Here is a 26,108-nt window from a genome sequence, read left to right as displayed (position 1 = left end):
GAGTGAATTTCAGGCATGTGTGTGAAGTGTTAATTGTAATAGGCTAAACGGGTCATAAAAACAGCACTGAGAGCAGCCGGTCTAAACACGATAAGTGAGGAGGGAAACGGTAATCAGCGTCACCGTGCTTGACCTTGAGGTGTTGCAAAGACACAGAGATGGCATGGGCTATGATGCAAAGTCATGATGTGGAATGGAGGGGTGTGTGGGTTGGGGGATTCAGAGCAACAGACACCTAACTTCCAGCATAGGGTACTTGAAAATTCCCTGGCTTGAAGCCAGACTGATCTATTAACAGCAGGGAAAGCTTTGGGCTTGCGAATGTAACCTTGATAGTTTGGGAGTTTGTAAAACTTGCTTTACAAGCACTAACCTTACAAAAATTGAATATACTGCAAAATATTGAAAGAAAATATATTCTGAAGATCAGAAAAAATACCTTACAATACAGCATATGGGGACGTATACTTATTATTGCCACATTTAGATATTGTAAGACATTTTAAATATATTGAATCATCAGATCTCATTGACCACAATGATACTGAATTGCATGTTATTTGCCATAATAAAACATGCATGTCCTAGATTTAAGAACCCAAATCTCTGATTTTCTGATTCATTTGGGGTGAAATTTCTCCTTTAAGACACTTAACATTGTATTCAACAATTACTCATGAATATACAATGTAGCTGTCTTTCCATAAAGTGAGAATAAAGTATTTTCATGAGACTTATTGTAAAAACGTATGATAAACACAACAGTAATAAATAAACACGCTTGGGTTCCTTTCCATTTCCGGCAAGAGGAAGTGATAGTAGGAACATTGTGTTAACGAGCTGAAGAGCTTTAGACCAAAGACACTGGTGCTTGGCTCTTTAAACACAGCCAAACAGGTGTTTTGTCTGTCAAAAAGGATTTCCCTTGTTTTTCTCATTTCAGAACTTGCCATTCAGCAAAACTAAAATGTTAATAACAAGCAAAGCTAAATAAACATTTAATTTGTTTACGTTTTTTTTTTTTTCTTCCCTAAAACTGGGAATATTGGAGTAACCCATTTCTTTCATTGAATAACTGATATAAGTTATTAAGAGATAAATATAATTCACATCACATAATTCAAATATCCACATAAAAACTCAGAAAATGACTTGTCTTATGATACAAAGATGAAAGACTTCAGTCTTGGCTACTTGAATGATCCTACTAAGTATGACTGCTGCTAGGTCAAATGGCATAAAGTATGTATCAATTATCCCTAAGATGCTCTATAGGATTAGATAACACGCTTCATTTATTGTTGTTGATCAATCCACACATGACCGTGTTGCATGTTTGTAAGCATGTACTGTAGGTCATGTAAATATAGATCTGTGGTATTAAGTGTACAGGAACAGCACATGTTCATGCTATCAGGTAACTGACTTTGTACTTGGGGGGAAACTGAAGTTAAATATAGACCCAGTTCCTCAGCTTTGCTTGTACACATGCTTATCTCCTACATCATCAGTTATCATTATCAGCTCTTTGGATCGAAAAAAGGTACGTAAAAACTCTCTGGAAAGACCCTCAGGGGAAGTATCTTGACTCAGTCGCTATTTTAATTCAGCCGTGAGTAATGACAGAGGTACATTTCGTTTCGTACTCACGGGGAGGTCTAAACTGAAATACTTGGAGTGTTAGTTTGTGATGACGTGCTTTATGGGCTTTTCACCTCTTATTTGGAGCTGCAAAGACTTTTACTAAGGACAAACTATTTTAAGTTACACCTGCCTCTGCAATGCATCTGACCGATTGACTTTGTAATTTATGTGTCTGTGTTTATAATTACAGTAGTGTTTATGTCCTCTAACTGTACAGCGAATTTTATAAAAATGTATTTAAATTTTTATTTTAATTTGGGTTCAAGTTAATCAGTAGGCTATGTTAATTGAGCTTAATTTAACTGTGTTTCAATTTACTATGCATATTTGGGAAGCAAAATATATTCAGTCTTCATGATAGAACAAATACCTTGGATAAACAGCAGCGACAACAACAACAAAAAAACAATTAATTACAAAATAAAACCAGCAGGTAATATGTATTCATTTAAAGATGGGAACTGTTTGTAGCTCAGGAAATCTATGTTTTTGTTTTCATAAAGTAGCTATGAATCTAAAACAGCTTTTCCAGAACTTGGTCTAACCTGTACAGCATGGAAGACAAATAATTAGATATCAAATGTACTGAAATAGACTACTTTATCAAAATTTGTAAGTTAATAAAATATACAGTATATAAGCTTGTGCTTGCTGATGTCATGTGTAATAATATATTGCGCAAATTGAGGGACGGTTAAAAAAAAATATTTGTGGATATAAATCAGTGCAGGCTTTTTTTCATTTGCAACTGTAAATCATCACCAGTGATTCCTTTCAAAATCATGGGTTTTCAAAGAAATCATAGACAAATTATAGTATACATTTGTTTAAGATTTTCCACTGTCAGTCTCAAAGCATAATTTCAGCAAATTAAAATAAATTGTGCTGAAAGTGTAAATAATTCAGTTGAAGGTTTTCAAAGGGTATATTTGATAAAATAATACTTATCACACTAGCTTGATTTTTGATTCCCTTGCAGCTTCATGGACAGATTTAATGTACTAACCCTTATTCTCACTTTGCGCAGAAATACAGTGTGTAGATAGTATATATAGGCCAGCTTAAAGCCATTAATAGCCAGTAACTAAACCTAAACCTGTTCAATATTTAGCTGTAGTCCTAGGCCAATAGGAGCCAACATGAGCCAATGATTGTCTTTCACCGTTGGAGCAATTAGGGTCCCAAATCGGCATGCAATCCACAGAAAAATGTGGGTGCCTCAAGTAAAAAAATCAAATATCATTGTACTTATGTACGGGGACGGCAGCGTAGCGTAGTGGGAGGAATTGGGCTTGTAACCGAAAGGTCATAGGCTCGATTCCTGGGTAGGACACTGCCGTTATACCCTTGAGCTAGGTACTTAACCTGAATTGCTTCAGTATATATCCAGCTGCATAAATGGATGCAATGTAAATGCTATGTAAAAGTTGTGTAAGTCGCTCTTCAAATTCAGAAAGCCAGATTTGTGTATGTTCATGGTCATCTTCGCAATTTATCAGTGCAGCAGACAAGCATATGATCTATTCCAGAGCATGTGATGGAGTTCTCATCTAGGTAAGGTCACATAGACATTGAGTCGGAGGTGGTCACTTCATGCAAAGCCTGTGCAGGCAGGCTGTGGGCGTCCAATTGGCAAGAGGCAGTTGATGGTGTGCAAGGAGACACAGATGTCCCACCAATTGAGGTCCCTCCCTTTATGGGCCAAATTGTGGTACTGCAGGCCATAGCATGCTGGTCCCAGACCATGGGGTCCATCCACACACTACTGGCACACCAGGAGGAGCCACACGGCAGCTCCACATTCCGTTTTGATGTTGACAAAAGACAAACACAATCAGTCAATTATCATGAATCACTGCACTGAAGTATTAGAGATTCCGATAACCACTTTATCAGCTATAATTAAAGGAAACAGTGATGAATATTACAGAAAAGGATTAGTCATCCCCTTATAAATGCATAAATATCTACTTGGCCTGATTTTGTTTAATTAAGCTGGCAATAAGCTTAATTAGTGTGTGTGTGTGTGCGCGTGTGCATATGTGTGTTGATTTTGATTATTATTGAACTTGTTAGATTGCTAAATTGTTTGCAAAAAAAATATTCATGATTCAGTAAAGCTTCCCACAGCCAACCAATGTTTCATAATATACAAGTCCTTTTCATGTCTACAGATATTTACAGGATATAGTCACATTATATACATAATTTACATTATGTATCTGCTTTATTTTGTTAGTTGGAAATGATAATTAAAATTACTAAAGGAAAGTCTTCACTGAAATTATTTACAAATATTATTTGTAAAATGTTGAATATAATATAAATTCTACTGCTCTCATTCTAATTGTATTCAAAGGGACAGGTATTAGCTAATACCTTAAATACCTTGAATTTATAAAGGTTCCTTGATATATAAATCATTGTGTAGATAACATAATTAGCAAGATTTATAATGAAATTAAAATGTAATATTTTTGAATGCTTGTGTTATCCATAGGTGAACCATAAAAGATGCTGGAGTACACAAGAGATCAGTCATCCAGAAGCAATTAGGGCATGCCCTGCTTTTGAGTCTCCTGGGTACTCATCACCACTCACAACCTGATCAACTGCATACCGAGACAAGTGCAAGAGGGGAAATGACAGCGAATCAGGAGGACCCCAATGTCCCAAATAACCTGCTGATGGCAGATGCAACAGCTGATCTACCTTGGCATGAACCACCAAGCAAGGAGCAGAGCGAGGATGACTGCAACCTGCGTGATGACAGCAGAGCATATAGCTCTTGCAGTTCAGCCGAAAGCCTTTTGCCCTTTACAAACTGTCTGACAGAGAAGAGCGTAAATGAGAGTGACTCAGAAGCACACAAGATTAACAGTAAAGGTGACGTGGCACAGTCGCTGCCAGGGCTTAGTGCACCTGTTGTTCCGACAGATTTAAACAGTAGCTGCACTGGGACCCAAGACATTTGTTTAACACAGCCAAAAACAGAAACTGGTTGTTATGCATCTGATGAGTTGTGGCTACATGAAGACCAGGTGCCCACAGGTGAGGAAGAACATGCTATTTTAGGCAAGCAGAGCAGGTACTCTGACGTCACAGTCTTTGGCAGTGGCCACAAAGAAGGCAGAGAGGTGTCCGGTTACCCATTGGAGATGGTGGCCGCCATTGGCTCACCAGTTGATGACTCATGGTTCAGGATGCCACCTGTTAAAACATGGCCATCCATGGACAGCTGGTCAGGCACACGCTCCAACATAGTTCACATTGTCCTCTCCAGCCCGGAGGAGCCTCCAGCAATAGTAATACAGACACTGGAGGTCATGGCTATCAAAGACAAAGAAGTGAAGCCACACCAGGCTCAGGAGGACACAAAAACAGTAGAGCAGATGTGCTTGATCACAGCCAGCAAAGAGGACAGTGAGCTGACAGCAGAGAGGGGGGTGGAGAAAGTCCAGACCTTGCTCAAAATCCAGGCTGGGGATTCAGACGGGCATTCGCCACACTGTGGAGATAAGGGAGACAGAGAGACGCCACTCACTGAAGAGCACAGTTCTCATGTGACCTCAGAAGAAGCGAGATGCTCAAGCCTCCCCTGTAACATAGCTTCTCAAAACCTCCGTGAGTCGGACATAACTGACATGTTGCCCTCCCCTGAATGCATTGCAACTGCAGCGCTCTGTGCTAGTGCTGAAGACATTGCTCCTTTGTGGGAAAAAATGCCCGTTGGTGAGGAAGACATGGAAATTTACTGTGAGAAAAGAACTTCTTCACAGGTTCCTGTGGAAGAGAAGGTCAGTAAATCCAAATGCCAAAATTCTTCAGAGGAACTGCAGACACCTGAGGTGAGATCATAAAACTGGTTCACATGCATACAGTGATCTGTTTACAGTATAAGTCCTAGGGCTGATCTAGCAAGAAAATAGAGAATTAGACAAACGCTATGTTACACAAACTGAGGTTTTCAGGGTCTCCTGAAGCTGAATACTGGCTCATTATGAAACACCATTGAATGCTTAACCCTAATCTTGGCTGTGAGAGCTTCTTTTACCAGTGAGGAGGATTTGAACTGCAGCTGTGTTCAGAAGTCTTCAATCTAGCTGTCAGGACCTGGCAAAGACCCCAGGGGGGTGGGGCTATCTACTCCTTTGATTGCACACAGAGCCAATAACATCAAGAGTGACAGCTACTGCTGCAACGGAAATGCGTAGTTTTGAAAAACCACAGATAAACAGAAATGCCAACTAATTATAGAAAGGTCTGAATGATAATAGAAAGCATTCCAAGGGGTGGGGGCAGGGTGGAAGGGCACAGCTGAGTGCTGTAACAAGATACCCACAAAACTTAACCCCAGCCCTTGTCCCACAAACAGTCTGATGAAGCCTATGAGGTTGGTCATGATTGGTTAAGCCACAATGTGCTTGAGTGGCGTAGCTGGAGCTTTCATCTATAATTGTGACAGTCACTTGCTCAGTCTGAGTATTCAGAGGGCTTCTCTACACAAGCATGATGGGTTATGAATATATCCCAAGTAGACTGAGGTATGTACACTAAAATACTGTAAAAGGACGGGAATGTGAAAAGTGAGACAAGGTGGTAGTTGTACTGTACCTGTGTTCCATTTTGCATCTCAAATCTAGAATTCTTACTGCACGTTTTTTAATCTCTCAATATTTTTCTAGTCTGTGGTGACTCTAAAATGCCTCACTTGTGACTAATAACTGAACCAGTTGTACACCGAGGAACTTAAAATTAACCTTTCAATATTTCTCTTCTCAGCTGGAGACTGATGCACTTTGGAAGGTGACAGAAGACCCTCTCTTTCCACTTTATGCGGACGTTAAGGAAGGTGCGATAAGAAGCAGAAGCAATGAGTCCCAGATATTCTCGGGTTACTCCAGTGAACCATGTGCTGTGAAGCCCATGCGTGGAGAAGAGCAGGGTCACTCTACCGAAGGTCTGAGCCCTGACACAGTTCTTCAGGGAGCAGCTGAGATCTTCCAGGGACTTGCATGCGCCCCGGTTCAAAAAAGCCCTCAAACACAAGACTACACACTGGCTGGAGAGACAGGCTCAGCAGGGCGACACAAGGACAAGCCTCTCCATGGCAATCTCCAGGGGGACAGGAACGAGAGGCTCAATTTTATTATGCCGCTAGCACCAATTTGTCGAAGGAATATTCACCTTAATACAGATACGTATGCCACTTTGAAAGGGGACCAGCAGCAAGCCAAGTTTTCAGAGACTGATAGGAACTGGACTTTTGACACATCAGGGGCATTTTCTTCACGTAATCAAACAGAACTGTTAGATTCTGGCACAGGGAAGACAGCATGCCCTGATTTCCCATCAGGCCAAGATGACCACGATGAAAAGTTAGCATTTTGTTGTGCTCAAAGTCTTGACGAAGATCTTCTCAAGCCTTCATCTCCTGGAGACACACAGCAACATTTGTCCGTGGACGAAAGGACCTATAAAACCTCTGGCACAGTCGTCAGTAGTAACTTCAGCAAGGAATTTTCAAAATTGCTCATGCTCACTGGTGATGCATTTCTTGTCTGCGAGGAAAACAAAACAGCATACATCACTCTAGACCTGAATGATCCTGTATGCTATGCAACATGGCCTGGTTCGGAGAATGGAAACAGGACTGATTATACATCCGCTTTAGAATACATGAAAACAAACAAGACTCGGTGTGTTTGTGAAGGTGAAGAAAAGGGACCGAAAATGCCCCACAAAACCTCAAGGACATCTTCAGGGAGTAAAACATCAACAGGCCACAAGAGCAAAGAGAAACCGGCCGGCCACCGGGAGAAATCCAAACAGGCAACTGCTCAAGCAACAAAAAAACAAGAAACTCCAATTCCTGAGTCACTTGTCACTAGTGAGTCACCGACAGCTAACTTGGGATGTAAAGCTCTGTCTGTGACAGATGTGGAGACAAAGGAGATGATAGAAAAGTGCCCCAAATCCCGTGGTAAAAAGAAGAAAAAACAGTCCCAGCATTCATCTGGAAAAGCCGAGGCTGAGACTTCGATAGAAGTTGAAAGCGGTGCCCGACCAAAAACTACCAAGGGCAAAACTGACACTTTTGATGCAAGTCTAACAGGGCAGGCCGGGGGAAGTGATAAACTGTCAGCTCTTACCTCCCAAACAAACTGTTTACTAATACAGAAACAATCAGAAGTAAAAAATGTGACAGCTAAAGTCAAGGGAAAAGGGACCGTATTTGACAGTCCAGTGACGGCCACAGACACAGTAGAAAGCCAGTCAGCCGGCCTTGCTAAGCAGCGAGGTCAACGTATTTTGAAGTGTAGACATTTATTTGAGAACAAGGATGGGAAGCGACCTGCCGAATCAAAGCCTCAGAAATCTTCTGTCCTCGTGAAGAAGGAGGAACAGGCTGTGGCTGCGGCAGCAGGACAAAGGAAAGCTTACAGTGAAGTGGTCAAGCAGAAGCCTCAAACACACGAAGGTAACAGGATATGTGAATGTTTCATATGGCCATTACTTGATGTCTTTAGCTCTGGTAACAATTGATGCCATGTTTTTTTTATTGCCTTATACATGTGACTCCCAGGGAAAGAAAGCACAACCACCTGTGTTTGCTTGTGTTCTATTTAGCCCCAAAAGTGCTACAAAACATTAGAGCAGAGAAGCTTTCTGACGACCCTGGGAGCATCGGCCTTCGGTGCCAGTTCAGTGCTCTCTCAGTGGAGAGCTCTGTGGTGTGGACAAAAGAAGGAGTCATTTTGGAACAAGTTAAGAGGAGGTATGCATTTGTTTCTACCTGCATATCGCCTTTGTAAAGATGCCACCATTATTTGTTACATTTGTGGGAGAAAAAAGACACTTTGCCACCACTTGGAGGAGCTAATTGTTAAGTCTTGCTAGGCCTGAATCTTGGCAGACTGTAGACATGACAGCAGTGTGGTGGTGATTCAGCCAGAGTGGGGGCAGTATTAGATTTTTATATAACCATGATTCAGACCTGCTATTGATTTTCTGTTACATAAAAAAATATTACATTTTTAGGAAGACTGTCGGATCAATGACCAATACAATCACATACATGTACTGTAACTATTACTCTAAAGCAGGTTCTCTCCATAATAGTAAAATCACAAAACCAGTATAAGATTAATTTTGCAGTAATGCAGTGCACATGTACAAATGTTCTCTATTTAGGTACTTTAATTTTGCGAACATGTTATCTCTATTTTTTTCCTTTGCAGGTAAGTGATCACATAATAACAGAACATTAATGACTGATGACCAAAAAAAAAAAAGAAGCACTCCATTTACCACAGGGCATGTGAGGTGAATGTGTGTGACAGGTGTGTACCGATAGGCACCTGTGGATTTTAATAAAAACTCTATTTAAGATGGTTCTTGCTCTTTACAGTGCATGTGATGAAAGTCTACTTTCCTTCACAATCTCCATACCCTCAAGTAAAGACCTTGGACGTTACCAGTGCTGTCTAAGTTGCCCTCTCGGAACCCTGAGCTCTGAGTTTTACCTAACGTCTGATGGTAAGGCTTTGTGAGTGAATTATTTAACTCAATACTTCATGAGCAGTTAACACTAAACAATGTCACCTTTGTTTCTTCAGTACTGAGTGAACTCCTCCCATCTCAAGACCACCATGCAGGTGAGCTGAGGCCCCTCCTTGTGAGGTTTTGCTATGTTATTTATTTGTTTTTCTATGATACTGGGTCTGAAATATGGTCAATGTTTTGAGAACTATGTTTCAATAATTCAGTAATTTGTCATTTATATTAAAGAAGCATTATGATGTGTGGCAAACACGCCTGCCACAGGCCACCGAAGTGGCTTTCTTTGGGGCCCTCCAGCACAGAGACACAGGGAGAAGATGTTAAAACAGTCCACGTTTATTTGCAAGGGTCGGCAAGATGTTATAGCCGAGGAGCAGATGTTAACACACTGTCATGACAGAGAGGCTCCCCTGTGTGGGTGGGGATGGCAGATTTAACCTGTGCGCACTGATTACCTCCCTACGCACAGGTGCAGCCACTCCTGTTCCTGGGTCCAATTAGCCTGGCCAATTCTCTCATTCTTAACCAATCATCCAATTGGCCAGGTCTAATTAGCTTGACCCAGGGCAGGTGTGGCTGCTTAAACCCGCCATCCCCACACCACATACCCCCAACGCCAAACTGAGGCCAGGGAGAATCCCTGGCCGAAGCCTACTCCCCCCCCAGCACTCCAACCAAGCAACAAAAAAAACCAAAAACACAAAAAAAAAAAAAATCCAAGCGCCCTTAACACTTTAAGGGCCCCGGAACAGTCCAGTACACAGCCGTGACCCTCCCCCGGATGATGAGGCAGCCCTCCCCCCTCCTCCCTCTCGGAGCGCGGGGATTCCTGGGCTGCTCAGCTGGTTGGTGGGGATGTCACCGGCTTGGGCTGTTCCAGGGGCTGTGGCGGGGTGGCTGGGCTGATGGGCTGGCTGGGCTGGTGGGCTGGCTTCCTTGTGGCGCTGGGGACCAGGAACCCTTGCAGGTGTGGTGGCCGCCAGTCGGCTCTGCTGGAAGGCTGGTGCAGGCTTTCCCCTTCACGGGCTCCGGGCAACCCAACCAGGCCAAAACAATGAACTAAAACAACCAACAAGACAAGAAAGGAAGCAATACGGCGCGGCCACTGCTTGTGCGCCGCCCGTAGCTGACCCGCCTTCCCGGCCAAGTCCAGCTCACGGCGCGACCACCTCTCGTGCACCGCCCGTAGCTGACCTGCCTTCACGGCCAGGTCCAGCTCCCCAGCGTCCCAGCTGAGGATCGCTTCCTTTCCCTCCGTGGTCATCTCCCGCTCCCCGTTTTTGGCCTGGAGGATCCACCCGAAGCCCTGTCAGGAACACCTCCGCTGTCCCTCCTCCAGTGTGCTTCCTGGCTGGCCCTCCTGTGCCTCTTTCTTGTGCCGGAGAAGCCCCACGTTGGGCGCCACTGTGGCAAACACGCCTGCCACAGGCCACCGAAGTGGCTTTCTTTGGGGCCCTCCAGCACAGAGACACAGGGAGAAGATGTTAAAACAGTCCACGTTTATTTGCAAGGGTCGGCAAGATGTTATAGCCGAGGAGCAGATGTTAACACACTGTCATGACAGAGAGGCTCCCCTGTGTGGGTGGGGATGGCAGATTTAACCTGTGCGCACTGATTACCTCCCTACGCACAGGTGCAGCCACTCCTGTTCCTGGGTCCAATTAGCCTGGCCAATTCTCTCATTCTTAACCAATCATCCAATTGGCCAGGTCTAATTAGCTTGACCCAGGGCAGGTGTGGCTGCTTAAACCCGCCATCCCCACACCACATGATGAAATAAAAAACAGGAAAGAGAACAGAAGACAAAACTAAAAAAAGAACAAATGAAAAGTGACCAAATAAATTTTAAACTGCTCTTTTAAACGTATTCAGTGTTAAAATCTGACACTTGCACCAAGTTTTTTGTAATGATTCAGGGCTGACATCAGTTGTTACTCACAGCTTGGGTGTTTCTTTCTCTCACAGCGGAGGTGGTTGAGGGGGTGGAAGAGGATGTGAAGTGTACCCCGCTTCTGTTCAAAGAGGACTTCCTCAGTGAGCAGTACTTCGGGGAGAACCAGCCAGCCAGCATTTTGACCGAGCAGGTCCACTTTGGCGAGGGCATGCACCGCCGGGCCTTCCGGACCAAGCTTCTGGACAGCATGCTGCCTGTTTTCAGTCCTGGGCTCTCCTGTGTGCTCAAAGTGCACAATGTCATCAGCCAAGGGACCAGAAACAATGAAGAGCTCATCCACAAGAACTACAGCCTGGCTGTGGAGGTGGGTACAATCTGTAGGGGCAAAGTCACGGGACAAGTTGTTGAGTCCTAATACCTCAAAGTAAAACTAGAAGTAGGGTCGACTTGAGTTCAGCTGGGTTCCTCCAATTACTGCTGTATTTTCCATCCATCCATCCATACATTATCTAACTCACTAATCCTGGACACGATCATGGGGGGTAGTGGATCACCCAGCATGTATTGGGCATGAGGCAGTAATACACCCTGGACAGGTCGTCAGTTGATCACCAGGCACACATACCATTCACTCACACACTCATATCTAGGGGCAATTTAGAGCCTCCAATAAGCCTAGCCTGCATGGCTTTGGACTGTGCGAGAAAACCAGAGTACCAAGAGGAAACCCACGTGGACACCATACAGAAAGTAATACTGTACAGTATGTACTATGTGTAATATCGAGTGTAAATTAGTCACAAGTGCATTGGAGGTGGTCATGGAGCAGCAGTGCTCATTGCACTGTCACAGTTGGCACAAAGTCGAGAACAAGTGGTTCTTCCAAGATGAGGTGAAAGAGGGGGGGAATGTTTTTATTAAGCAAGCAGTGTCTTACAGAAAGATGCTTGAGCTGAATTATCTTGTACAGTCACCTGCCATCGGTTAAGCTAAGCACAATTTTTTGGCACAGCAGTACTGAGTTGTGTTGCTTGAATAAAAGTTTACCTATTTGTTCCAAAATGTTCATTTTGGTTTTATCTTGCACTGTGCTCTAGGAGTGTTCCGTGCAGAACACGGCCAGAGAATACATTAAAGCCTATACAACAGTGGCCAAGTCTGCAGAGGAGTTTGGAGAGGTTCCAGAGTGAGTTTGAAAGGACACTGCGTCATTAGCATTCAACATTAGCATCTAGGGGGCAAGGGGAATGTCCTAACCTTCTGTGTATCTGTGCGCCAGAATCATCCCCATTCTCCTGGTCCACCGGCCCTCCAGTGACATCCCGTATGCCACGCTAGAGGAGGAGCTGATTGGCGATTTTGTGAAGTACTCTGTGAAAGACGGGAAGGAGATCAACCTGAAGAGGCGGGATTCTGAGCCAGGCCAGAAGTGCTGTGCCTTCCAGCACTGGGTCTACAACAAGACTGAGGGCAACCTGCTGGTCACTGACATGCAAGGTAAAGTACACAGCCTGTCAAATGGAGGCTGAATCCTGAAATGTGAAATGAGTTATGGTTGGCTGGCTCTAATGTGTAGCTACTCAAGAGTGAGCTATAATGATGGCAATGTGAAGAAAGCTGTGTGCTGTCACCTTCTTTTGTAAGCGATTTCACAAACTATAAACCTCCAAAATGGTTTTGTGAAGATAAAAAGGAACAATTTCTCTGTTACTTTTCATTTAATTTGACTATTAAAATTGCTTAATTTTTTTGTTTTGTTTAACATGTCTTAATATGTTCATATTTTAAAAAAGGTTTTTGCTTGCTGTTCATTATAGGAGTGGGGTTGAAGTTAACCGATGTTGGTATTGCAACCCATAAAAAAGGGTAAGCTTATGGCAGGGGAATTACTGAAGTGGCTAAATCATACTACTCTCTGGCCTGAGGTAACAGATGCGTTAACCTTTTCCGCTGATTTTCTGTTTTCAGATACAAGGGGTTTAGGGGTAACTGCGCTACCTCTTTCATCGACCAATTCAAAGTCCTTCATCAGTGCAACAAGTTCTGTGAGTTACTTGGTCTCAAGCCCCTCCAACCTAGCCAGTCAAAGCCCAAAAGGACACAGACTGCCCCAAATCCAAAGCCACAGCCTCAGCAAAAGAAGAAGACATTTGTCGTCCATCTGAAGAGCAAATCCTGAAACAGTGGTGGCCTCAAACATTGGGGCATTACCTGCCATGAATATTCAGAAACTTCTTTTTTGGGGACAACAGAAGGAAGTGTTATTGTACTGGACATTATAATCATTTACTCATTTAGGGTACAGAATGCTCTCCTGACTTTCAGTTATTAAGGTCTGGTCAGATTTGATGAATAATGTTATTACTTAGATGACATTGCTGTTTCTCTAAAATTAATTTTTCAAATAGTGGCAAATATATATAGAAAATATATATTATATAAAGTAAAAAATGTGTCATATTTATAGTATGTAAGGCATAATGTCACACTACATTACACAAGCAGTATCCATATACATGAAGATTATATATTTGAAATGAATTTTTGAAATTGTATTTTTTTTCCAAATTAATTTGGAAAATAAATTTAATTTAATAGTCATTTAGATATATCACATACAAATTATTACTTTTAACAAACATAAGCTATGAAATAAAGATATTTCATAAAATAAGTATGTAAGTAAGTGTCATAAATGTTTTCCTTTCTGTTTACTTTAAGGGCAGCTAGATGTTATTACTATAGATCAGTCTCAAAATGAAAATCTGGATGTATATACTCTGTTATTTTAACTCTGTTCATGATGAGAAATGAAGCGCTAACCTTGGTACAGTATGTAGACTGAATCAGTGCTTGAGTTCACTTCCTTTTTTCATGTTTCCTTTCAGCTCTGGGGTTCCTTTTCCAAATGATGTGGAAACTGATTTTATAAATAAACCCAACCCCCACCCCCACCCCCCATCTCCCCACTCCCCTACCTCATAGTCAAGAGATAGCTTCCAGTAGCCAGTGTTGAAATGTGGTGACAGTGTCCACACGAAAACCATCGTACAGTATTTCTCAGAAGAGAGGTTTTGTTTTTGTAAGCACAGTCTCACTGACGGACAGGTCAACCCCTGGAACATTTTGACCGGTTGACTATCGAACCAGCTGTCTCTCAGCCACGCAAGTAATTCCCAGCCTGCAGTCGTTGCAGTTTCCAGGGAACTTTTGACACATTTGAAATCTCGCCAAACTATTTATACCTTTTAACTCCCCATAAATTTAGCCTGGCCCTAATGTTATTCCATCCCTGTGCAGGGGTAGATAATGTGTTTTTATATCCTTTTATGTTCTGGCCATTATATCCTTTAGGCATTCTGGAGAAGGTTTTGAACTCATGTGCTGCCTGTAATGGATATGGTAACTGATACGGCTGCCCAATGCATCATAACCTCTCTTGGTGCTGGTTTACATGTCTTGGCTGGAGTGGCCAAGGGTGAAGAGGAGTGTGGATATAACTTTATATGAGCTACACTTGTGTTACATAGTATGGACGTATTCTACCATATAGTTTGAATCTGTGAACCATTCTTTTCTTTAATTTTGTGAATGTTGAAAATTGTACTGAAATCAATATGTCACTTCTTAGTGGAATGATACTGTGAGAATAAAAAGAATATTTTTATTGTTTCATGGTGCTTTATTGATATGTGGCACATAAACCAAGAGTGACCTTTGACCTTTACGCTGTCAGGTCTTGAAATGTGAGCCCGCCACCCACGGCTCTGTTCACTGGTGACTTGCATGATTGCAGGTCAGCATGTGCGACACTGTGCAGTTCACTTGGCACTGGGGAACGGAGGAACACATTTTTATTAAAATCCACAGGTGCCTATCGGTACACACCTGTCACACACATTCACCTCACATGCCCTGTGGTAAATGTGTCATTAATGTTCTGTTATTATGTGATCACTTTCCTGCAAAAGAAAAAAACAGAGATAACATGTTCGCAAAATTAAATGGTTTCCTCTGCAAAACCCTTTACATATCTCTGTATATTCCTGTCTGGTGGTAACCTGCAATCAGAGTTTTAGAACATATAGACAGGGGCTAGAGAAGGAGCCATGTGTTGTAACCGTCCAGATAAGAGCAATTAGGGTGAACTGCATGGCTCCATTTGGTGTATCATCTTCCCACGACATGGGGTCCCTGGGTGAGGGGAAGCTTCTCACCATAGCTATTTAGTGTGATAATGGCGTTTGATAACAGTGGACACAAACACCATTGTCACACTCCACAGCTCTGGAGGATAAGAACACAAGGGCTACAGTGAGAGGGGAAGGGGAGAGAGGAGAGGAGAGGGAGAGAGAGGCAGAGAGATTAGACAGTCACTGGCACACTAACAGAACAGTGTTTGGCTCTAGAAGCACATTCAGTACCCATTTGAAGTACTGAAAACAGATTGTATTCAATCTAGACAACCCCATTTTCTATATCTTCCAGTGAAATGGGCTCAATTGTTTGCCTGCAAACTCTCTTTATGGAGTTGTATCATTCTTTTCATTTAAAGATATTTTACTGCCACTAATACCTTAGTCTATTAGTATCTTCAGGTTTGTCCGGGTTAGTAAACTTAAGCTGGACTACGTTACTATTTTACTTTGGAAAAACAACAAACTGCGGATTCTATCACAGACCTACAGTATATTAGCATAAAGGACAATGTGAACATTTCAGTTAAGCGTGGTATAGGAAAGCAAACTTTTCTGGGATGTTCTGGGAAAATAAGCAATGCAACAAGATAATCTGTCATTCTTAAGCAACACATTCAAATCTAGTCCTTTAGTCTTAAACATCCACATGGGTCACAAAACGAATGCAACGCCCGCTGGATAACACCTGCTCTTTCTCACTGTGGTTCAAGCAGCATGGCCACACTACTTCGCATAGTGGGGTTATCTGGCCCTGGTGAGATTACAGGCCATTTAAACTCGTGTCTAGAACTGTGCGGTTGACTTCAGTTTGGGGCAGACATGGGGAAAAGTGCAGCTGTTGGGCCACTTTGTCTCACCTGCAGCTGATACTGAATGATTGTGAACGCAGATCTAACACACCTCTATGATCTGAAAACCTTCCTACGAAGTGAAATAATTTCCCAGCACAACTCTGTGGATGTGATAGATACCCACAGAATCAGATATACTGTACACTGTAAAACCTGAGCATGCAATCATTTAACTTAAATACTATTAACTTTTAGTCATGTTTAATGTGTTTCCTGTTACACTTCTATATTGTAATAGTGAGCACGTTATAACTGGGGTATCTCAATATCGGATGAGGTAACCCGTATTAAAAGCAAGGTATTAAGCTGAGATGTTATATACGCATATCCTTCCATTTGGTGTCAAATTTAAATTTTGACTGCAGATCACAGCAATAGAGAAAGTAGTAACTCACCTTAATGGGTCGGCAGACTAATGTCCGCCATAATGTCTCTCTGTCAGTGTAGCCACCCAAGTAGGGAGAAGCAAGTCCAGTTTGTATTCAAGAGTTCACACAGGGCATTGGACAGCCACGGTCTGGGCTACTTTCTCTTCCCTTCCATTTATGTAGCTCTGGGGGATAAGGCAAACACTTAATTCCTCTGGTGATAAGCTCCCAGAAGCTATCGATCGATCCTGATGAGGAGGGGCCATCAACACACAGCACCGGCATGGCAAAAATACACCATTCTTTCACACTCAGTATCTTTCAATTCGCTCACACACAACATACATGCGCACAGAAACACACGACTACACGTTTTCAGGAATTTGTGGTGAACACGCAAGCATTATAACCAGAGTAAGAACCAGAGTAACCAGAGTAAGAAAGGTACCAAAGTTTACAGCCTACTTTCAAGCAGTTTGGATCCGACAAGTTAATCCTTACTCCTTACTCTCTCTCTTTCTCTCTCTCTCTATCTCTATACATATATATATATAATTTAAAAGACACTGTCAGTGGTGAGAAATGTTTAAAAACAAATGATATCATCAGTAACTGAGTGATATGGAATGTGAGGAGGATAACCGGGAACAAAGGTCGAAAAGTATTCGTAATTTTAAGGATTTTCTGAGAAATACATGAGTGTCGTACATTCAGATCATTTTACCACACCCTTGGTAATTCAATATTTGTGACCCAAAGAACTATATTGACTCTTGAAACATTTGAGCCACGTGTGTATGTGCACAACCCTATGCCTGGTGAAATTTATAATCACTTACTAGGGATCTTGAGTGTTTAATTGCATGTTTCCAGAAAATTTCTTTTTTAACACAGACGCACACAAAAACATGGTAACAAAAGCACCATTCCCCGAACCAATGATGTTAATAAAAGGCAGTATTTAAATAAGATATTATACAGTATTTATGGCCCATTCACAACTCTGACGTAGTTTCCATTCACTTAAAGCGCATTTCCCCGTACTGGCTTCATATTTGTACTGATTCTGAGCTCTATTTGTGTGTAATGTAATGTAAACATGCCCTTGAAAGTTGAAGGACCATGTTGCATCATCTGGATATGGGAAATATTGTATTTAATCGGGTTAGCTGTTTTATGTCTTCTGGTGATGAATTTTACCATATCATTTGATTTCAGACAATCTCATAATCTAAGGAAATTGAAAAAAAAGATTCTTAAAAGAAAACTCATATTAGATACATGGTTAAAAAAATGTTTTGGACTACAATTTCCTTGTAGAATGGTTGGCTCAGATGGATATTTTTGATCTTCAGGATTAAGTATGTAGTTGTCTGTTTCATCATTGCCTAAACTTGACAAATAAGATGATCTTTCATTGCAAAAATCATTACAGGTTTGCTGAGGTCAAAGTTGTGGGTTCCTTGCCTTCATTTACCTTGGGGGCATGATGGTTTTGAATGTCACAGACGCTGCTTCAAAGGGTCAATTCCACATGCTTTGTGGTTCCGCCAATCATTTCAATCCAAAATAAATAAACAGATTAATAAATAATATACCAGGTAGTATCCTCAATGACCAGTATATATTGCTTTTCTAATTGAACGCTTTGTATTGAATGTTTCTTCTCATAGCAGGCTGATTTTATGTGAAAGACCTATTATTAAGGAATATGCAAAATAGCATTCAATTATCTGGGTGTGCCATGACCACTATTGCTAGGACCACAATAAATGCTGTAATCAGAATCAAAGTAATTGTGTAAGATTCTTTTCTAGCAGTCTGTACGAGAGACAGAGAGATTTTGGCTCTCTGCTTATTTGTGATTGGAAGGGGTGAATTTGATAAAGTGTCCCGGGACAGCAGGGTGCTTTTATTTGCTCGTCCTTGGAACTGATAACTCTCAGATTGCCTGTGTGAATGAACTGGGTTCCTTTCACCGCACACGTGCAAAACGTTTCCACCATTTCAAGGGACACATGGATTGAGACTGTGGAGGAAACCCTCAGTCCCAGCGAGGAAATGAGATCACAACGGATTTAAATGTTTCCAGAGGGGTAAAAAAAAAAAATAACACTGACACTTAACATAGTATATCCCATAAACCACAATCATAACCACAAACCTTTATCAGTACTTGTGTCTGCTCTACCAGTGGACGCAAGAGAAACATGGGACTTCATTTGTCTCTTTGTGAAGAGGGGTAAATGAAGAAATTCCCCTTCATCCAGAAGAAATCAGACTTTGGATATTGTTTTTGATAGCAGGCTGTTTGCTTATCCGGGTCTAAATGTAATAATTTTGCTCTCTGCTTTTGGACCTTTTCATGTACAAATTGCAGTTTCATTCCAACAAGAAACCTTGGAAAATGTAGATTTTAAGTGATATTATTTGCTTGACAATCATTTCCATTGCCCTGTCTGACTTTGTTTTAATGGCAACAAGCGGGCGCACATTTAGATATTCAATAAATTCTGGAGGACACATGCCAGAATGTATCCTATTCTATCCTGAAACCAAAAGTATCAATGGGAACAACACACATCCATGTAATATGTATCATATTTGCCAACTAAATGGCACAATAAATTGGGACACAATAATTAGAAAGTGCAAAAATAATACTTACCACACACTGTTAAAATATCTGTATTTCAAAGCCCCTAAAATGGCAGCAGCAAAAATACACCCTGTCATTGTATATTTTGTAAATGGATCTTGATATGCATATTTACACATAATAAATATGGTTATATTGCTTCTGTAAAACAATATTTATATTATATTATTCAGTACACCTTTTATATCATAAATGAAAGAGGTTTCTCATTTTTCTAGGCACATTATCTACCCACTTCTTTAACAAGTTGGCACCAATGCCAAAAAAACCTTGAAGTCAGGATCCACTGTAGCTGAATCCTCTGTAGCTAAAATGACCAGAAGGCAATTTTTGAGAAAGCTGAAATATAAAGTTTGGTTGATTTAATGATGAGATGTAGGACACATTTAGAATGGGTTGCTTGAGTGACGAGGGTGCGCCCGAACATAGATACGTAAATATGTGAGAATATGAAAATGAAATATGTGTGCTGTAGCTGTTATTTCTTGCACTAATATAGCTGACTGAAGAGAAATGCAAATTCCAAATCTCACCCTTAAGAGAGCATGCTGGATAACATTCATATTAAATCTACATAAACTCTAACAGGAAGGCTAATTAAGTTTAACGAGACAATTATATATATATATAAATTACATATACATATTAAATATACATATTAAAGGGAACCATCTGAATGTGCCCAGGAATAAGAAAAATGTAGCTGTGGGTATGGATCCTTCTGTAGAAGCCTAAACATTTCAGGGAACTTGTTTAAGGATAAACATATAACTTTAATTAGTGTGCTGTTATGCACCAAGACCCACGTGCGATTCACCTGATTGAAATGCCCATCGAGCTCTCCTCTGAGAGTCAAGCCTTGCACACTCACAGCCCACATCCCAAAGGAAAGATAAATGATCTATTATAATAGATCCAAAATGGAAGCTCCTTGTGGCCCCATTTCCCCCTCCCTCAGGCAAAACACACAGTTTGATTACAGCAACAACCTTCACCTTGCCCTTACACTCTGGCCATGCAATACCAGGCCACCACCACTGCGTTCCCTGCTGACATACTGCTTCGGTGACCGTGGCAACAGCTTTCAGAAACATTGAATGCCATTTAATCACTGCAGGGCCGTGTGCTGCGTCCTCAATGCTGAAGACAGACCACAGCTTTTGGATAGCTTTTGAGTCTATTGGAATTGTGCATTTAATTATTTCAGATCATAATGGACAAAAAATACATTGTTTTATAATACAGAATTATTCTGCCAGAAGCAGTTTGCCAGAAGCAGTTCTTGGAGTGAATTTGTATTTACTGATTCAGAATCTACTGTATATGGCAAATATCTTACCTGCACAGAGTATGCTGTAGCCAATATGGATCGATATCAAATCATTAAATTTCACTAGTTTTTTCTGAAAATACAGCTAAAATAGCCTAAAAACTAAAATAAAAAAAACTTGTTTTTATAATGTATGCAAGACATTTCACTGGGCTTGAATGTCATCAGGCACACCATCTACAATACATCAAAACACCAGAGTAGCAAATTCAATCAAGTCAGGTGGACTCATCTTTTAAAATTTAGTTCAGGCTGATTGACAACTCTCTTCACTGCACTCCAACTTAAACCAAAGGTTTACATTTATACCTGTGATGAATACGCAATTGACAATAAAACAGAAATGAAACCGTCTGAGGCTGATTCTCATCTTCAGTTACCCATTTTCTTTTTAGCTACTAGCTGTTGTTTTGCAATGATTCTTCAGATGCAGTTCCTCAGGTTGGTCCAAGCTGATCACTATGTAACAGAATGGTGATAATGATCACTATCACTGTACGTATAGACATTTTTTGCCTCTATGATGTTCCTACAGTGCCTTTCGTAATGTCTGAGAAAAAGATTTGGTTCTGTACTCCTCAATTTTATATTTGTAATCAAACAATTATCACATGCCTAAAGTGAATTTCAGGCCCCTATAATGTTTGGTACATATCAATGTTTTGAAAATGAAAATAGTCGTGTTTAGTATTTTTGTTGCATATCTTTTGCATGCAATAACTGCTTGAAATCTGTGACCCATAGACATCACCAGTTACTGAGTATCTTCTCGGTGCTGCTCTGTCAGGCCTGTACTGCAGCCATCTTCAGCTCCTGCTAGTTTAGCTGCCTTAAGTTTTCTCATCAGCATATAAACCACAAGTTCAATTGGATTCAGATCGCATGACTGACTTGGCCAGTCAAGAGTTTTCAAATTTTTGGCTTTGAAAAAATCCTTTGTTGCTTTAGCATGTTTGGGGTCACTGGTGTTTGCTTGAACTTCAGCAGATGTTTCTGTACACTTCAGAATTCATCCTGCTGCTATCAGCAATTACATCATCAAGTGGCAGCAAATACGTGCCCAAACCATAACACCCCACCACTTTTCACATGTGACGCAGAATGTTTTGGAACTTAGGCAGTTCCTTTTGGCCTCCACAATTTCCTCCTGCCATTACTGTTGATACAAGTGAATCTTGGTCTCATTCATCTAAAAAACCTTTTTCCAGAACTCTGCAGGCTCTTTAAGGTACTTCTTAGCAAATACTCATGGGGGGGTCGTTCATAGCCAAATCAAGAAAAAAAATATGACTTCATCCACACATTATGGAGGGCACTGTATATACACATCTATGATTACAAAGCAGAATTACCTGGAGGACTGCAGGGAAAATGAAATTTAAATTTACACAATGAAGGGAGAAAAGACAAGCAAAATGCAAGAACACATGAGCATTTGGAAACATGAGCAGGCTGAACATGACTTTTATATGACCATAGTATTTACACTACCTCCAATTTAGCAAAGTAGGATAATGAACGCCCCAACTCACCTCTGCTGTATATCTACATGTAATATCATATTAGCATATACAAACCAGTTGTCCACTGCCTGCCAATAGAGCCATCTTGTAATTTGGTCCACAGGTCCATAGTATATACTGGTACCAAGCATGATTAATTCTGAATTACAAATCAGTCTCACACATTGCTCACACACACAAGAAAAGCAACTTACACTTCAGAAGATATATACTGTACTTGATTACAGTCACAAGTAAAATCAACTTTTCAATTAAAAGTTGTCTTCCATTTATTTCTGATTTCCCCAATGTCCATCATATCCATTAATTCAAAATCTTATTTCATTCTACAGTCAGGAGCTGTGCAACTAGGGGAGAATTAGCAAACCACAGTTTCAGTACTTCATTATGAGGAATTTCTCTGGAAGTCTTTCTGAAGAGTTCAAAGAAGGGTAAATTATCTTTCTTCTTTTTAGCATGACTGTATCACCAACTCCTGAAACTGATCCATACTACAGATGGAGACACTAAGAACAGTGAGGAACATAAAAGCCATTTCACCATCAACTCATTTGTTTTTGACCATCTCTTTATTTTACACCATGCGCTCTTGATCGTTAATGTTTTACGACTGTTACTGGGAAGAACCAGTAGGATCTGAAGGCATCTACTGTACCTTTCTATACATGAAGAAAAGACAAACTAAAAACCTTCAACACATCTGTATTGTTACGTGCTATCCCATTCCCAGAGCAGGAAGAATAGCCAGAGCTTGGGATATTAATCACAATGCAATACACAATGTCTGAACAAGGATCAACATCCATTTGGCACAATGATAAAACCATCAGGCGAATGGAGTTCAACATTTGAGTTTAATCTGACCCAAGTTATATTAAATTGCAAGGTCTGGTGGAGCTGTGGAATTAAACAAACCTGTTAATAAAAAAGAACACCCCCTTAAAAAAGAAATAAAGAATCTCAAATTTTTTCTTGAGCCAAGATGGCCACGGGTGTGAGGAAAGCTGGACAAAGAAACGAGTGTGAGGGAAGTGAGGAATGGCAGCAGGAAGTCTCGGCTCCACAACTGTGAATTTATACATTAGCAGCAGCCAGATTTACAGACCACAGATATTGCACTAGGCAAACGAGCGCTCTCGAGAAGAAAAAAAAATCACATTCAAGTTAATAATGGAGACAAAAGACAGTCGACATGAACTTGTGATTCATAAAGTGCCCTTGGGGATTAGTGGGGAGGAAAAAAAAAAAGAAAAACAACTCAGTTTATAAGAACCTGCTCCTAACACTGCTAAAATAATGACACTCACTGCTTTCTTACACGACTTCTTTTTTCATGTTTCACTCATTAATACTTCTGTTAGATGCAGTACATGTAAAATGAAATAAATTCAAAATGCTTTAAGAAATTAATTTACAGTATTACAAACTGAGAGAAGCATAATATTTATAAAAGAAATGTCATATACCCTTCCATATACCACTTTCCATTTTCTCCTCTGAGGATTTTTTTTTTTAAAGGAGAATACACGTTTAATTGTGTATTCACTGCAGCTGTGTTCATGCTGTTGTCATTAGCACTTCAATAACCATGCTACTCAATTGAAAAATGAAGATATGGATTTTTCATTTTCTGTTGATGGAGTTATGTCTTTAGATACACAAAATAATTTTTTTGAAACACAGGACAACATGTTAACTGGTACAAATGCAATTTGCGCAGCGTAACATAACAAAAAAAATACCTAGAAATGATTACGAACATCCTGTTCCTTCTTGACTTGCAAAAGAAGATTTAAAAAAACACTGTGGAAAAACTACACCAGTGTAGATGCCTTTTTGATAGGAATTTTGCATCATGAGGACGAACTCCGTTATATCATCAGTGATCGGCTATCCTTCCTAAGGTAATCGGGTGGTGTAATACAATATTTGTAAAAGTGATTATAATCCCTTTTATCGCAGATAATAAAGAATGCAAAACAGTTTCAAGGCCATGCCTTAAACAGCACAGTATAAATAAAGGAGTTACTGAAATGTTTCAGGGGTTCCTCGTAAGTCGTGGCATCACTGATAAAAACAGGGAATTCTCTCTCTTCCTTCTGTTTCCCACGCAGAGTGAAACGGACATAGAAGACACTGCTCACTGATTTAAGTCCCTACACGGTCGTCCTAAAGTCCACGGCAACATATATGTGTACATATACGTGCATATATAAACATATCTGTGGTTGCAGTGGCTCGAAGGAAGAAAATGGCAGCATGTGGTAACCGTGTGTCCATGGGCGGGCCTTAGTCTACGCCCTCAAAGCCTTGTGCGTTCTCCACGGCCATCAGCAGCTTCTCGCGCAGATCGTCAAACGAGTCGTAGGTGGGGAGGTCCAGTCGATTGAAGCTGAGGGTAAAAAAACGTCAACAGACCATGTAAAGTTAAAGTGTACCTCTCTGGGGGTAAACCCATTTTAACAAATGGAGTACTACAGAAAAAGAGGGTTGTGGGAGCATATCTATTAAAAATGTTAACTGAGTATAAGGCAATTCATTCTGCAATTGCCTCTGCTTTAGGGCAAATTTCCATGTAATTTCACAGAGTAATGAATGTGTGAATCGTTCTGCTCACTAGCCAATCAAAAGCAACAACAGTTCATTGGTTATTTTAGCAAATTCTGCGATTCACCTAGAAAATTTAAAGAGAAGAAAACAATTACAAATGTAAGTGACCAGCTCTTCGGCTAAATAACTAGCAATATCTAAACCGCAGTGACATCAAAATGCTATACCCTGCTGGACCTGCAGGTCACCTACGTACCAAGTGTGAGCTCGAGGGAGTTTGTCAGGCGTCCCCCACTGTTCAATGGTAAACAACTGCGGCCCATTGGATCCTGGGAATTGAACACACAGAAACGCTGATCACCCAACTTAAAAACATCGTCTCTACTGTTATGCAACTTCATGCGCACTGCTTCACATCCCATACACACAGGGACATGGTAAACACAGATCCTAAAGAGAAAACTCAGTCACCGCAAGACATTTAACTGCTGGGAAAAAAAGTTCCCGTTCTGTACGACCGCTGAAGGTCTGCTCCGGCTGGCACACAGAAATTCAATTAACTCACATATTGAATGAAGCCTGGTATTACGCTGCACAAAAGAACAGCAGAGTTGTGCACAGGCTGGATGCAGCTGCTTGGTACTTCCAGGTCTGACTCGGTAATGTCAGTGTTGAGTACGTGCGGAAATAAGCTCACAGAGGGCTGCTTCCTCACCGTACAGCTCCGCAAAGCCGTTCATGGGCACGCGCGACGTCCCGGTGACAAACTGGAGGAGCCGGATTCGCTTCTCCGCATCCATCAGGAGGACCGCCTGCCGGGACAAGAAGCAAACGAGCCTCTGAGGAGACCAAACTGAGAAATACTGAGTACACTTCAGAATTACTCTTAAACGGCTTCAGTTCCGGCAACATCTGTTATATATTCAATTTTTGTTCAATAGAGCGGATGCAGTTTCTTTTCATCACTGCATATTTTACAGCTCCTAGAACAGTGTTCTAGTGACATCCATACTGTTGAGCAGACAGGCAAGTTTTCTACAGGGTGTTAGGATTGCAGAATGGATGTCCGCACCAATGTGCATTAAAAAAATGGTGAATGCAGGACCTCTATCTCAAGGTCATACTAGGAGCTCAGCGGTTATTGGCAAACATACAGCCAACTAAATGGATACTACAAAATTGCAGACAAGATTGTTTCCTAGCAATAAAATTATCTCCAGCAGATGAATACATTTTTATGAAATACTATTATATATATATAACAGTGGTTCTGTGGATGGATGAGCTTGTTTGAGCCAGCTCCATGTATCAGCAAATCTGACCCTGAGTGATGAAAGTTAGCCTGGCTCCAGACAGCTGATAACCAGGGCCACTGCTACCTCTACAACTCTTTCATCAGAGTAAACATGCGTGTTACATCAAACAGACTTTGATCTCCAACCATCTATTCTACAGTGGCCCAAAAAAGGATGATTATAAGCCAAAGTGGTATTTTGTTTGTTAAAGCAAAAACCGATTTCATAGGAG

At 41.1% G+C, this 26,108-nt stretch overlaps 2 protein-coding genes and 1 long non-coding RNA gene across 15 annotated transcripts in view; 1 reads left to right on the top strand and 2 right to left on the bottom strand.

The window, feature by feature from the left end:
- The first annotated feature begins 1,094 nt into the window (after positions 1 to 1,094).
- On the top strand, positions 1,095 to 14,773 carry alpk2 (alpha-kinase 2). 3 transcript variants are annotated; one of them, XM_064308282.1, is made up of 11 exons: positions 1,095 to 1,543; positions 4,145 to 5,441; positions 6,427 to 8,137; positions 8,284 to 8,422; positions 9,056 to 9,183; positions 9,264 to 9,302; positions 11,173 to 11,465; positions 12,199 to 12,287; positions 12,381 to 12,598; positions 12,919 to 12,967; positions 13,070 to 14,773. In XM_064308282.1, exons 2-11 carry the CDS (start codon positions 4,287 to 4,289, stop codon positions 13,278 to 13,280), a joined length of 4,032 nt encoding a protein of 1,343 aa, XP_064164352.1. In that variant the 5' UTR covers positions 1,095 to 1,543; positions 4,145 to 4,286; the 3' UTR covers positions 13,281 to 14,773. The 3 variants fall into 3 exon arrangements, with proteins under 3 accessions (XP_064164352.1, XP_064164351.1, XP_064164350.1); XM_064308281.1 differs by having other exon boundaries at positions 4,145 to 5,492; positions 6,427 to 8,125; positions 8,275 to 8,422; XM_064308280.1 differs by having other exon boundaries at positions 4,145 to 5,492.
- A 165-nt stretch (positions 14,774 to 14,938) lies between these two features.
- Positions 14,939 to 16,693, bottom strand: LOC135239551 (uncharacterized). The gene is made up of 2 exons (XR_010325408.1): positions 16,547 to 16,693; positions 14,939 to 15,410 (listed from the first exon to the last, which is right to left on the bottom strand). It is a non-coding gene; the product is annotated as an uncharacterized LOC135239551 (long non-coding RNA).
- Positions 16,694 to 22,578: 5,885 nt separating this feature from the next.
- Positions 22,579 to 26,108, bottom strand: part of nedd4l (NEDD4 like E3 ubiquitin protein ligase) — a 64,425-nt gene continuing 60,895 nt past the window's right edge. For all 11 annotated transcript variants that reach the window (XM_064309063.1, XM_064309065.1, XM_064309064.1 and 8 more), the window contains 3 exons: positions 25,297 to 25,393; positions 24,838 to 24,910; positions 22,579 to 24,423 (listed from right to left, as the gene is read on the bottom strand). In XM_064309063.1, coding sequence (XP_064165133.1) covers positions 24,321 to 24,423; positions 24,838 to 24,910; positions 25,297 to 25,393 — 273 coding nt within the window. In that variant the 3' untranslated portion in view covers positions 22,579 to 24,320. The remainder of the gene's footprint in view (positions 24,424 to 24,837; positions 24,911 to 25,296; positions 25,394 to 26,108) is intronic.

Source organism: Anguilla rostrata, chromosome 14 (genome assembly GCF_018555375.3).
Source record: "Anguilla rostrata isolate EN2019 chromosome 14, ASM1855537v3, whole genome shotgun sequence".
NCBI classification, from domain to species: Eukaryota; Metazoa; Chordata; class Actinopteri; order Anguilliformes; family Anguillidae; genus Anguilla; species Anguilla rostrata.
The sequence above is the reverse complement of the archived record's forward strand: the minus strand, read 5'-3'. Positions and strand labels throughout refer to the sequence as shown.

Excerpts from the sequence above, each read along its gene's own strand:
- alpk2 (XM_064308280.1), top strand. The coding sequence starts at position 4,287 with ATGACAGCGAATCAGGAGGACCCCAATGTCCCAAATAACCTGCTGATG. Across the intron at positions 9,184-9,263 it reads GTTTTACCTAACGTCTGATG|TACTGAGTGAACTCCTCCCA; the intron begins GTAAGGCTTTGT and ends TTGTTTCTTCAG. Across the intron at positions 9,303-11,172 it reads ATCTCAAGACCACCATGCAG|CGGAGGTGGTTGAGGGGGTG; the intron begins GTGAGCTGAGGC and ends TTTCTCTCACAG.